The 13,320-nt window shown below is 54.6% G+C and overlaps 4 protein-coding genes across 4 annotated transcripts; 2 read left to right on the top strand and 2 right to left on the bottom strand.

The window, feature by feature from the left end:
• Positions 1-5,011: 5,011 nt before the first annotated feature.
• On the top strand, positions 5,012-6,905 carry LRP88_10766 (uncharacterized protein; the record flags this gene model as incomplete). The annotated part of the gene is made up of 3 exons (XM_083247216.1): positions 5,012-5,120; positions 5,186-5,304; positions 5,427-6,905. 3 exons carry the CDS (start codon positions 5,012-5,014, stop codon positions 6,903-6,905), a joined length of 1,707 nt encoding a protein of 568 aa, XP_083098329.1.
• Positions 6,906-8,333: 1,428 nt separating this feature from the next.
• On the bottom strand, positions 8,334-9,064 carry LRP88_10765 (acyl carrier protein; the record flags this gene model as incomplete). The annotated part of the gene is made up of 4 exons (XM_083247215.1): positions 8,334-8,380; positions 8,433-8,562; positions 8,613-8,630; positions 8,849-9,064. The coding sequence occupies 4 exons, from the start codon at positions 9,062-9,064 to the stop codon at positions 8,334-8,336; spliced, it is 411 nt and encodes a 136-aa protein (XP_083098328.1).
• Positions 9,065-10,518: 1,454 nt separating this feature from the next.
• On the top strand, positions 10,519-11,841 carry LRP88_10764 (uncharacterized protein; the record flags this gene model as incomplete). The annotated part of the gene is made up of 1 exon (XM_083247214.1): positions 10,519-11,841. The coding sequence occupies one exon, from the start codon at positions 10,519-10,521 to the stop codon at positions 11,839-11,841; it is 1,323 nt and encodes a 440-aa protein (XP_083098327.1).
• A 491-nt stretch (positions 11,842-12,332) lies between these two features.
• LRP88_10763 (NuoI/complex I 23 kDa subunit family protein) lies at positions 12,333-13,306 on the bottom strand (the record flags this gene model as incomplete). Its single annotated transcript, XM_083247213.1, has 5 exons — positions 12,333-12,409; positions 12,577-12,775; positions 12,827-12,919; positions 12,978-13,005; positions 13,071-13,306. The coding sequence occupies 5 exons, from the start codon at positions 13,304-13,306 to the stop codon at positions 12,333-12,335; spliced, it is 633 nt and encodes a 210-aa protein (XP_083098326.1).
• Positions 13,307-13,320: the final 14 nt, after the last annotated feature.

Raw genomic sequence — 13,320 nt, 5'->3', positions numbered from 1 at the left:
TGACTCGAGCTGGAGAAAAGTGGAAGAAGGATCAAAGACATCGCATGGGAAACCCAGCTTGGTGGAGAGGGGCGGGTCGCACGTTCGACAAGACCGCCACATGGTAAAAGGCTGTGAAATCTGGGGACGGCAGCCAAGCCACTCGGCAGACCGATGCTCACCTGTACGGTGCGGCAACCAATGGCTCATTCCAGGGCTGCGGAAGTAATGTATGCCGGCAAGCCTCAATGTTGGAACCATCAAAGATTCTCCTTGGAATGTCATGTCCGCGGCAGTGAGCAACACGAGAGTAATAATTAGGGGGCAGGGAGGCCCAACGAGGCCCAAGAGTCGTTGAAAGAAGGGTGTGCTGCAGTTGCGGGAGCGACGAATGAAGGATGGAGGCGTCGATGAAGTTGGGATTGGTGGTGGTGGTGTTGGTGATCACCCGCCTGAGACAACCAAGGCTGATGGCTGATGGCTTGCCCAAGGCCGGCCCGTGGCGTTACGGGGCCAGAGAGTTGGAGAAGCGAGACGCACCGTTGGTCTTTTGACTGTTCATCACGACCATCTCGAGTGCTGTGCTTCTTGAGGGGGTTCTCGTGCCTTGGCCTGTAAGATCGAGAAACTGGTCCAAGGATGGATGCTAGTCAAGATGACTGGCCAGATTTCCATTCAGTCTGCAAGGTCAAAACTCAACAGCCCTAGAAAGACTGTCTTGGTTCACAAAAAGCTGCGAACGCCTGCAAACGACAACACCTTGGGGGCATATTAGCTGAGGCTTCGCAGGTCAAGGGCTGAGCAGGCAGGGTTGTCTGATGCAGGATGGAACCCGCGAGACAGAAGCTGACCACGATTGGTCTAGACAAATAGCGGATGGAACCGAGGAGGGTGTTGGGTAGAGATCGATATCAACCCTAGCTCACGGAGCCTGACCGCACGCTGATACCTGGAGAGCAACATCGCCGACCGGGTAGGAGACGGCGGAGACAGCGGCATCGCGGGATCCCTTCGCGGAGAGTGGAGATGAGCAAGGCTCGGGATGGAACGAAACGAGCCCGAGAGGCTTTAGCGGAGACGATAATCAGGATCAGGCGTGTTGGTGTGAGAGCATGGGAGGTGTGGATGCAGGACCCCAAGATATGACGACAAGGACAGACGACGGTGGGAGAAGTCATGTGGTAAAGATCGTGATGAAGGACGACACTGCTAAGATCCGGCTTCACCCGGACGCTGACAGAAGACTCATCATGCCCACACGCGTTTCCACCCAGAGAATGGCTGAAACGGGTATCCCGACTTAGTGGGTGTGCATGTGCCCACGCGTTTTGTATCGTGAGCAGACGGGCAGAGTCCTACTCGTCGTCCTAGGCAGGGCATGGATATTGGATGGCGATGCGGTTGTTGGAGTTGAAGTTGCCTGCCCACGCCCGCCGCGGGGCTATTTCTGGACCCAAGGGCCCACTTGGGCGCTCGGACCCCCGCTCTGTGAGGGGTTGTGGAAGCCCCCTGTAGGCGCACTGGCCCTGGGCGTCTTCAGGGGACCAGCAGCCACTAAGGGTGCTGGAAGGAGGCACTGATCGACTGGCTGTCAGTGATTGAGTTCCACTAGAGCGCCGCACCGCGCCCCCAGGCCCATCCATGCACTTCGGGCCCGATATGCACCTCACACTGCAACAAATAGGTACCTACATGCAGATGGGACGGGATGCAATCCGAGCAACTCAATCACTCTCATAAACTTGCACATTCTTTGTCTTGTGTACATGAGTGGAATGCTCTGTGTCCCAAGCTCATGCGACTCTGTCAAGGGCCGCGCGACCTGAGGGGACAGGGGTTGGTGCCAGGATGCATGCAGAATGTCGTCAGTCGACGTACAATAGTGAGCTGAGGTAACACCAACAACTGAAAACATGGGGATGGGAGACGGGGGCATATCACGGAATGGAGAAGCCAGGGTCTCTCGTTTCAGCGCGGAGATATTTCTAAAGCCGGGTTCTACGGATCTGGAGCGTTACGAGGCCACAGTAGCACAAGTGACCTCTTTAAGCGATACCATCACCAAGAAGAGATTCAACCGCAGCAAAAGCAAGCATGATCTTGGTCAAAGGCATGTTACAAACAACGACACGAGAGAGTGGTGCATCGCCACGGCAAGCTGCGCAAGCGCAACGCGTCGCAGTCCGAATCGAGCCGGCCCTGTCTAGTCTGGGCTGAGCAGCGACGGACAACTGACGGGCTATTGGGAGAGGGTCTTGTACGACCTTCTGTGGATGCAACCAGAGGCGCACATGGGCAGACGGGGGTCTGGTCCGGCCGAGTTAGGGATAGACGCAAACTTGCCTTGATTGTCGAGGCTGCAGTGAACGGTTGGTGGGCTTGGAGAGAGACGCATGTAAGACAGACAGGGGTCCGCTCCTTGGGGTCTGACAAGCTGAGTCGAGCCGGCATGCCTCCAAGGCCATATGATTCTAGATGGGCTGGTCATGATGCATGGATATCTGATTATGGAGGCCACGGCATTTTACCACCGACTGATTAGATCGAGTCGAGACGACACGGCAGATGATTAGGGAGGATCTGCAATCGTCATTCTAGCGAAATACGGGAGGCTGTCCAAGATTGACACGCTCGGATCCTGGATATCCGTCTGTCAGGCTTCTTGTAAGTGGATGACCAGCCGGGCCTGGCGCAGGTGGCGAACATCTCGACGACCCTGGCCAGGAATACCTTTCCCTCAGCTTCTTGACATTTTCCCAACGAGGAATAGTACATGCCCTCCAAAACGCCAAAAAGAATGCACAACAACATCGGCATGTGGTTTGACGGTAGGTGGACGGCATCCCCGCCACCCAGATTCCAGAGCTGCGGATAGGCGGGCGAGCCTGGATCTAGCCGCGGACCTCGACGCCATCCGGTCCCGAGCAAGTTAGAGCTTCACCGGCAAGCTGGGTTATGGGGACCTCCCCCTGGGGTCTGGAATGGTGGCATGGGCTGAAGTTTTGGCCTCCCAGATGTAAGTGGGCGAGCCTTGACGGCAGACCCCCCGGACCGGCTGAGATGAGATCCACGAGTGTCGTCCAAGAAAACGCGATGCAACCCCCAGGGACGGCAGAGTGCATTCTATCAAATGCATCAGCTCTCCTTGACTGCGTGTGTGACCTCGATATGGCCTGATTCCTCCATGGCTTGTCAGTCTGACGGCTGCTTTGGGACGAAGCCACAACGGACGGGAGACCAGTCAGGAGAAGACCAGAGAAATAACCTAGAAGTTTATTTCATGGCTTGCCCGTTTAATGTACAATATACAGATCGTACAGAGGCTGTACCTGTAAATCCAGATCCGCTCTGCATATTTGGGGGTTTCTCGTCCGCAGTTCGAGGCGTGAATAGGCAGAACGCCCGCGAACCAGGGCCCTCTAGACTCCTGGACCCTGCTCTTCGTATCTATCCGCCCAACTGCCAAGAACGAGAGGAGAGGAGACTGAGAAACAAGAGGGGCTGTGAGGTTTCAAAACTCCCGGCCGGATGCCTACCTATGCTCCCCACGATGGGCAAGTAGACGATTTTCAACACCACCATCACCATCGTCAACCCACCACTTCGCCTCTACACCCAACCATCCAACCATCGTGGACCAACAGACACACGGGAGAGGTTTCTCCTAGCCCGAGCAGTCACGCTCACGATTCTAGAGTTGACGGGAGTCCTCTGCCTGCGATAGTCGTGTCTGACTCCGCCTAGCGGCTCTTAAGCCAGGGTAGAATAAAAGGCCCCTTTGCCCACTCATATCAGGCGTTTTCATTTTCACCTTGTATGTGTGATGGTCTTTTAGTCGTTCGCTCCTCGACTCCTTCTTATCTTTTTCACGCCTACTACCGATGACGATCAGGTTCGGTCGCGTGCCAGACTTGACTACCACCCTCTCGAGGCTCAACTGCAACATCGTGCTCTCACCTCATCCTGCTTATTATACCTGGAGTAGCATCCCGACGGATCCGCACTTCGATCTGCTTATTGATCACTCGCTCCCGGTCCTCTTCTTCCCACGTTGAGCAAGAGTTATTTCTCATATAAGCCCGCCTGGACGTTTGCGGATACCTCGAGTCCAAATCTGTCTGTTGACTTGCAGTGGAGGCTTACAAGCGGCGGTGGAGAGTGCCCGTTCTGAGCTCTGGCGGGTATCGAATCCACTGACACGCCCTGGAAGCCCTCTCTCATCCCCACTGAAGAGACCTGCCATCATATTTGTCACGTCTTGTCAGTGGTGATCGTTTCTGGTTGCAAAAGGCTGGCTGAGAAGCACTACTTTTTCAGCTGCTGCAATCAGCTACCAACCAAAAGATCTTCTCCGTCATAGCACTGTCTTTTTTGGAAGGTCCGGGGTACCTGATTTCTTCTTTCGTACCTGCCCACCTACCAGGTTTGTCGGTTCCAGTTCGTCAGGTGCCTTCCATTGTTTCCGTGCAGGAAAGCACCTTCCAAGGCCACGCCTCTTTTTTCTCTTCTCCTCAACACCAAAAATATCTCTCCCAACATCTCATCCTCATATCTTTATCGTTATTCCCGCCGTTCCATCGCGCTGGTCCGAAAAGCCTCTCGACCCATACTAGATCGTTCGCCCGTGGGTTCATTTGTCGTCCCCCCGGTTGCACCACCACGGAGTCCGGCGTTTGACCCCGAGGTACAAGGCGCTTGCATACTACAACCGCGTGTGAACCAAGTCACACTTGGCCACCCTCCACATCCGTCGCCCTGACCCAGGCCCAAGAACGACCAGCGCCCGCCCCCACCATCAACCCCATCGTCCATCAACCCACGCCCACCTCGGCCGCCCTCGCCCGCTTTCACCCACTACGGCCCTCCTTTGCCGCCCGCTCCGCCGCTGGGCTTCACGCAACCTTCAGCCTCTCCTCTTCTGGTCTCTAACTGGACTCTTTTGCTTCCTTTTTCCCTCCCGCTTCCCTCCTCCTCCACCACTCTGGTTCGCCCGTCTCCCCCCCTGCGAATCTCTTCGCTCCTCTCCTCTATCATGCCCGAATACCGCCACGCTCGGAGCGGTAGCCTCAACGTCGCCAACGGCTCGCAGTCCAATTCCATGGCACCCGCTCCCCGCTTCGATGGGCCCCGAAGCCCTCCGAGTATGTTGCACACGACCCCCCGCGATCGTCCAATGTCGCCTCGACTGACACAAGCTTCGTGATAGACACGTCCCACGTACCTTGCAAGTTCTTCCGTCAGGGCGCCTGTCAGGCTGGCAATGCCTGTCCCTTCAGCCACGATCTGAGCACCGCTGCCGAGAACGTCTGCAAATACTTTGCAAAGGTGCGTGCGCCATATCATGGTCGCCGATTCCCGCCCGCCCGTCAACCACATTTTCGCGTCGAACCAGTCGCATCGTTTATCACGTTTTTGAGAGAAATACTGACCATTGTCTTGTCGCGCAGGGAAACTGCAAGTTTGGACCCAAGTGTGCCAACATCCACGTCCTCCCCGATGGCAGACGCATCAACTACGGCAAGAATGGCGTCACGATAGGTGCAGCTCCCGCTCTCGCAGGACGTTCCAACCCCACATCCGCGAGCAACAATCAGTCCTCGACCAGTGCTCTTACCACCTCTCTCTACCACGCCGACGCACCCTCGTATACTCCAGCCTACCCTTACGATGAGCAGGAACAGCCCTCCTTAGGCCGTCAGCCCAGCCTCGAGAATGGTCTTCCCACCATCGACATGTCCTACACTGGATCCAACTACGGCTCGCCCCGAGACGAAGATACTGTGCGCTTTGGATTTGGACTATCCCCCGTCAACAAAGGTCTATCTGTCCTGGACGCTCCTCTTCCCGCCTCTTTCGATTCAAACGGCATCTCCAATGCTGCCCGATTTCCCGCAGCTCCCTGGCCCTCCTCTGTCCCGTCCCAATTCGGTATCGAATCTCCTACGCCATCGCTTAGCAACGCCAAGGACTCTCGCACTTCTGAAACCCTGAAGCTGCTTCACACCTCCGCTTTTGGCTCCTCTGAACACCTCCTTGCGCCGTTGGATAGAAGCCCACCCAATTCTCACGCCAATGGCGAAGAGTATTTTGGCAAGCGAGCCATGCACTCGTCTCGCTTCGCCAAGCCCAGGATGCTTAGTTCCAGCATGCCTAAGACGTCTGTTGATCGAGACTGGGAGGCTGGGTTCGCTTTCGGTGATGACGACGATAATCTTCCTGAAAACTACGTGCCAGAAAATCTGCAGGATCTCTTGACCCCTGTCGAAAAGGCCCGAAGAGGCTCAATGCGAGCCGATAGCGAGGTTGACGGACTTAGCAAGTACGGCAGTCCCATTGGAACTAGCCCCAGTCGATGGGGACCCATGTTCCAACGACAGAAGGAAGAGGAGGAAACCTCTCGATCTCTCCGAGGAGCGTCGGCGTTTGGTCATGTGGGAAGCCCTCTGCGTAACTCGGTGCTCGCCCAAGAGATGGGTGGCACCAACGGCTTCAACCGTCCTTCTTCGCTGCGATCCGGCAGCGAGGCCATGTCGATGCTGTCTCAGCAGCTCCAGCGCAGTCGTCTAGATGACGCTACTGGCAATGCCAGTCCTCTTCTCCACCCCTCAACTGCCCGAACCGGCAACGCCATCAGCCCCATCAGCCCCATTGGCAAGGAGCGAGGTATGGAACGCCATGTCTCGAGCGGTAGCATCAGCTCGTCCATGAACGGACGGTTCACCACGCGCATCAACGAGGACGACGAGATGTTCCAGATGGATGGCATGGAGGACGATAGTGAGGCCTCTACCTCCAAGGCTTCCAAGCGTGCCTCGGCAGGCCTGGGCATGGGTGTCTGGGGCAGCTATGCAGGTGTCGTTGCCGGCAAGTCGTCGGCCAACGGAACCAAGACAACCCGAGACTCGGTCCCAGTCAGTGGACGATGATGGAAGTGAAACATGTTCCTCCGACTCGGGTCAGTTGACCCGATCTAATGGGCCCAGCGTTGGAGTTGGCGATTGATAGAAGCGAGTTGAAAGGCGAAGAGTTGATGAGCCATGATCTAGGTGGACAGCACAACACCACCACCAGTAACGCCCATTGCATTTCGTTGGACACGAGCAAGCAAATCTAGCCTCTCTGGCCTGCCGGACGACATTTGAGTTGCAGCATTGGAACTTGGGAAAGAGAAAACAAGGCGGATGCATAGCAATCTAAGGCCAGGACTCAAAAAGGATATAGGATACACGGCTAGGAGTTTTTTACATTTTTCCCATCTATTCTGTTTGATAATCACCATCAAATCTTTTGGGGCGGAGGGTTATCTGAGTTTGTTTGTCTATATGCCCAGGCAGAATTGCAGGTTAAGAGTTGGATTGTCGGCTTGTTTGTCAAGGAGACGAGTATTCACATGGATGTCACTGGTTTCCTGTACCAGGAGGCCATGTGATGTCCACGGTGCCTTCGTCCATCTTGGTCAGTCTCAGTGTGTCTGGGCACGGTGTTTTGGTATGGGTTTTGGGCTTACAAAAACATGAACAAGGGGAGGTCTGAGACCCCGTTGAAAGTTGTCAGGGAGGAATCATGCAAGAAAATCTACCTACAGAGGATGAATAACTGATCAAGCGATAGTTGCTGGGCCAGGTTGGCTACTGAGTTTGAGCTCATTGAGTCTTGAAGAAGTGATGTTGAGTCCATATATATATGTAGTGAAGTCGAGGCTCAATATGGATTGCAGCGGTCTAATGCATCCTAAGCCCGAGAACTGTCGTTGCTGGCTCGGCTTAAGGGATCTCTCATGAAAGCCCACGAATTCTTGTGTTTTCTTGGTCATGTTCACCTTGTACTCGCACATGCAACGCCAACTTGAGCAACACCCGAACACGCACAGTGACGCCATATAGATCAGTAGGGTGTTTCTATACACTAGGTCAAGGTAAAAGCCACAGTAGTAGAGATTCAAACATGTCCCCGATCGTACATCCCTTGGAAGACAGGTGCCCATGTCAATCCACTTAACGGAATGTCTCCTGCAAAGCATCATCACATCTCGAGAGAAATGGGTTTAACAAGGACACTCGGGAATCAAGCGGTGACCACTCTTCTCCCGCCAATTCTTTTTTATATTCGTACGAATGTCTCTCTCTCCGGGCCCGTCCCCATTTGTCCGCAGCCGTCTTATAAAAAATTTGACAACCATTCTCATCGTGCGCCGAGATTAAGATTTGGATTTTTTATCCTCTCCCCTCCCCAAGTTTTTTCGGCGCCTCTGAGGGTGTCTGAGAGTAATCCTTGTGGTTAAGGATTGGAGGGGGTTTGTGTGTCATGGAGTTTAATTGTACAAGGGGGAGGGGGTTGGTGAAGGACAAGGGCGCTTAGTTGGCGTCGGGCTGGTGGAGGATGTACTCGACAGCCTGGCTGACTAGAGGGGGGTTAGTATCAAGTTCTAGGGAAAGTAGAGAGAGGGAGCGTACCGGAGTGGATGGAGTCGGCATCCTTGTCGGGGATCTCGATGCTGAACTCCTCCTCGATGGCCATGACGACCTCGACGGTGTCGAGAGAGTCGAGGCCGAGGTCGTTGGCGAAGTGAGCGGAGGGCTTGATCTGCTGGCGTGTTAGGTTTGAAGAGTGAGTGCAAGCTGTTCGAGACGTACGTTGGAGACATCGTTGACCTGAGGTGGAGTTTGTTAGCATGTGTGACTGATAAGTTTGGATATAGGCATTGAAGAGTCGGTATTTGACGGTTGACAGTGGAATTGATGTCAGCTTTGACAAGATTCTCGCTTCAGCAAGATCAATGCCTCAGCACCCATCAACCCACATCATGCCAAAGCCAACCCCTCCCCAATACCCTCATCCACCCGGCAGACCCGAAGAGTCAAAAACTCACCTTGTCAAAGCCCTGCAGCAAGCTCATGATGCGGCCCTCGACCTCCTCCTTGTTGAGCGCACCGCCGGCGCTGTAAAACCGCACACCCTGGAAGCTCTGGATCTTGGGGACGACGACGGCGGTAGCGGCGCGGGGGGCAGCGACGGCGAATCTTGTCACGGCGGCGGGTCGGGCGGCGACGCGGGCGACGGATCGGAGAACGGCGGTACGGAACATGGTTGCGATGTTCTTTAAACAAGTGATCTTGTTCAATTGGTGGAGAGGAGGGTGAGCGGTTAGAGGTTGATGAGGCCGGGTTTGGAGGTGGTGATGATAAATTTCTCGTTGTTTCTGGAGAGAGTCGGAGCTAGCTGGGATTGGGAAACGTCACGTGATTCAAATGCCTTGAGAGTTTCGGCCTTCGGTGGTGGTTGGCCGGAGATAGATACGTCAGCGGGAAATGGGTGATTTGATTGGTTGAGGGGTGCCGAGGATAATTGAGATGGGAAGATGGGGATGAGGTTGGATGCTGTAACTTGATGATGAGTGATGGATTGATGCTGTAAGTACGGTCATATATTATTCTGTATGTTGTTCATGAGACTGAATTTTCTTAGATTTATTTACCTCGTTTTGAAGGCTCAATTGTTGTTCAACTACACTTCACCTCACTCTTTGACCGAGTCAGCAAAATCTACCCTATCCTCATTGGTCCCACCTACACAGCAGCCATGGCTCCGGAGGAGGTTCCGAGGAAACTAGACCTGCTTAACGTTGGTCTACGAACTACCTATGAGACTTTATACTGTATGTCGTTTTTCTGGGGTTGAGAGTATTGAGTTCTCCGTGTCTCAACGGCAAGCCCGAGGAGGCGCATACTAGCTGAGGCTGACTTTCGTTGTTAGGCTCAATTGAGATGTGAAGTAAACAACCAGGTCGGATGATACAGTATTTGGACGAATGAACCATTTGCAAGTAGACCTTTCTCCTTCATTTAACGGACCTCGACCATTCTCTTATCCATTGAAACAACATACCTGAACAGATCTCCGTCGGTGAATTATCACACACTCGTTCACCATCAAGCTACCCTAAAGCCACGACGCCAACCGCCGGAAATAGCCCTCTGCAGCTGTACCTCGCAAACATCAAAGTAACCCTCTCCTGCAACTTAAAACTTATCAACATGACGCAGATCCTACCTGCCAAGTCCAGCAAACGTTCCCGCCGCTCTCTTTCCGCATAAACAAATCCCAACCTGGTCGTCCAACCGTCGCATGATCTCCCCTCTCCCATCCTCCAATCATTTGTCCCCAACCAAAAGTTCCCCGAAGTCGATCAAAGATAGACTTATTCCACCTCCCAGATCTAGACGGTTCCTCCGACCCGCTTCTTTGACCTTTTGACTAGCACCACGCAAACCCCCGAGAAGTTTATTCACTGTAAGGTATGCGGGATAACGGGTTCCAGGCCAGGGGAAAGAAAAAGTGATCGAGGGAGGAAACATTGGCTAGGATAGGAAGGAGGCTTTGTGTACGAGCATCATTCCTATGCCTGCACAGCTCATCCTGCATGGGGCGAGCGAGACACGAGCTTACAAGACAGGATAAAAAGCCATCAACGCCCACCCTCTTTTACTCTCTTCCTTCTCATGCTTCTTCTCACATCCCTCGTGTAACCCTTTCGTCATCATGAAGCTTCACCTCCTCACCTTTGCCCTCTCGGCCTCCGCATGCCTCCTCCCTTCGGACCTTGTTCCTAGGGATTCGCGTGAGGCCAACCACTTTGCCCTGCACGCCAGACAATCCCGTCCGGAGCCAGACTTTCCCATCGGGAAGGGCGACCGCTTCCAGAACGGCGCCATCGTCCCTGAGGGTCTTTCTACCTCTGACCGCGACCTCAAGTCCATCCTCACACCCACCGAAGTCTCGTCTGCTCTTCAGGGCCTCGCAAACACCTTCAAGGATGTTGAGCTGATCCGTCCCCCGTACAAGTCGTATGAGGGTTTCCAGTTCCTGGGCGCCCAGGTTGGAGAGAAGCCCAAGCTGCTCATCATCAGTGGCGTGCACGCCCGTGAGCGTGGTGGACCCGACAACGTGGTCTACTTCCTGTCGGACCTGCTGCACGCCCGCAAGGCCAACAAGGGCCTCAACTACGGCAAGACGACCTTTTCCGCCGACCAGGTCCGCAAGGCCCTCGACGCCGGCATCGTCATCCTCCCGCTCGTCAACCCGGACGGCGTCAAGTATGACCAGGCCACCAACGAGTGCTGGCGCAAGAACCGCAACCCCAAGAGCTCCAAGGGCAGACCTGACAAGATTGGTATCGACATCAACCGCAACTATGATTTCATCTGGGACTACAAGAAGGCCTTTAGCCCCAACGCTGATCTTTCGGGTGTTTCTTCGGATGACCCCTCCAGCGAGGTGTTCCACGGCACGTCGCCGACTTCGGAGCCCGAGACTAAGAGTGTCGTCTGGGCTATGGACAAGTACAAGGATCTGACCTGGTTCATCGACCTGCACTCTTTCGGTGGTGATATCCTCTATGCCTGGGGTGATGACAACGCCCAGACCCAGGATCCCAATGAGAACTTTCTCAACCCCAAGTACGACGGTCGCCGTGGTGTCGTGGGCAACGAACCTGCCAAGACTGGATACAAGGAGTACATTAACAGCCAGGACCTCACTGTCCAAAAGTCGCTGGCGAACCGCATGAAGGTAGCCATGGAGAAGGCCGGCGCCACCCTGTACGCCGTCATGGAGTCTGTCGGTCTGTACCCAACTGCCGGAGCAAGCACCGACTACGCCCAGGGTCGATACTACGCGGCCAAGTGCGGCGTCGGAAAGCTGCAGGCCTACACCATCGAGTTCGGCGAGGAGAGCGGATCCGCGGCTTGTCCCTTTTACCCCGGCAAGACCCAGTATCACTCGTGGATGAGGCAGGTTGCTTCGGGACTGATGGAGGTTGCGCTTCAGGCGGCTGATAGCAAGCCCGAGAGCAAGCAGTGCTGAGCGATGATGATGATTTGAGCGGTGTTAGAAGCATTCCATGGCGTTGATGAATTCGAAGTAATGGTCATAATCGAGCTGAAGAGGTAGTCAGCCAAGATTCCACCTAGATCAAGAGACCTACATCTTCCTTGACTCTCCCATCACTTCCCATTTGACTCTCTTATCACCTCCCATGCCTTGACTCTGCTGTCACCTGCTTAATCAAGTTAGACCTCCCTCTCACCTCACATCACCAAAGAGACTGCCATATCCGATGAGTGACAAAGGGGCGTTTTCTGGAGATCTAGATTATATACAACACGTCTCCTCCACCACCGTCTGAAAGGGCCTCGCCACTCTTTCAGACATTGTTTCTTGCCCCGTCGCATCAAAAAAACATGTTCCTACAACGTTAAACAGCTAAACAGCTCGAGGCAGCAAAAACAATGGGGCAAATAATGCAATTGATAGTATCTCCGTCTCCCTTTTCGTAGATATTTGGATTTTTGGGTTTATCGGTATGGCGCGTCGGCGCGGATGGCGGCCGCGAGCTCGGGCTCCCACTTGTCTCCGTTGGAAAGGAGCTTCTCTGTTTGATATGTTAGCCGAAGGATTCGAAACCGCATGTCCGAGCTGGCATTGGATCATCAAGACGACCCTAGGAGCTCGGAAAAATAGAAATAACAGCCCAAGAAGCTCAATTGAGCCCCTGGATACACAAAAACTCGTCGGCGGAAATCAATTGGGACAACGCACCCTTGTTGTACAGCAGCTCTTCTCGGGTCTCGGTAGCGTACTCGGCGTTGGGGCTCTCAACGATGGCGTCGACGGGGCAAGACTCCTGGCAAAAACCGCAGTAGATGCACTTGGTCATGTCGATATCGTACTTGGTCGTTCGGCGGGATCCGTCGGCTCGCTCCTCGGCCTCGATGGTGATGGCCTGGGCGGGGCAGATCTATCCGGGGTTAGTATATCGAAACCGCATTGTTGAGAGTGAGATTCGTACAGCCTCGCAGAGCTTGCAGGCAATGCATCGCTCCTCACCAGAGGGGTATCGTCGGAGGGCGTGCTCGCCTCGGAATCGGGGGGAGATGGGGCCCTGCGGCGGGTCAGCTCATGTTTCGGTCCGGGCGGATACGTGAAGCTCTCTGGCATACCTTCTCGAAGGGGTAGTAGATGGTGTAGCTATTCTCATCAGCATCCAAGCACCCCCAAAATATTATTTCTCGATTCCAATGGAGTAAACGTACGGTGGTCGGAAGAACTGCTCGAGCAGCACATACATGCCCCTCGCCATCTCCGTCATGAGGAAAAACTTGCCCACGCGGTCCAGGGTGCTCTCCTTATCCCACGTCCACTGCACCTGTCTGCTCGTCCGGAAGTTGGCGGGGGGAGGTCCCTGGGGCGTCGCGTATCCTCGCTGCTGGGCGACAAAGAGTCTCGCGGCCACGAGGGAGCTGGAGGTGAGCTGGCGGCGCGCGAGCATGGCCGTCGAGGCCT

Source organism: Fusarium phalaenopsidis (assembly GCF_050370095.1).
Source record: "Fusarium phalaenopsidis strain FUZ10S chromosome Unknown contig_32304, whole genome shotgun sequence".
Classification (NCBI taxonomy): Eukaryota; Fungi; Ascomycota; class Sordariomycetes; order Hypocreales; family Nectriaceae; genus Fusarium; species Fusarium phalaenopsidis.
The sequence above is the reverse complement of the archived record's forward strand: the minus strand, read 5'-3'. Positions and strand labels throughout refer to the sequence as shown.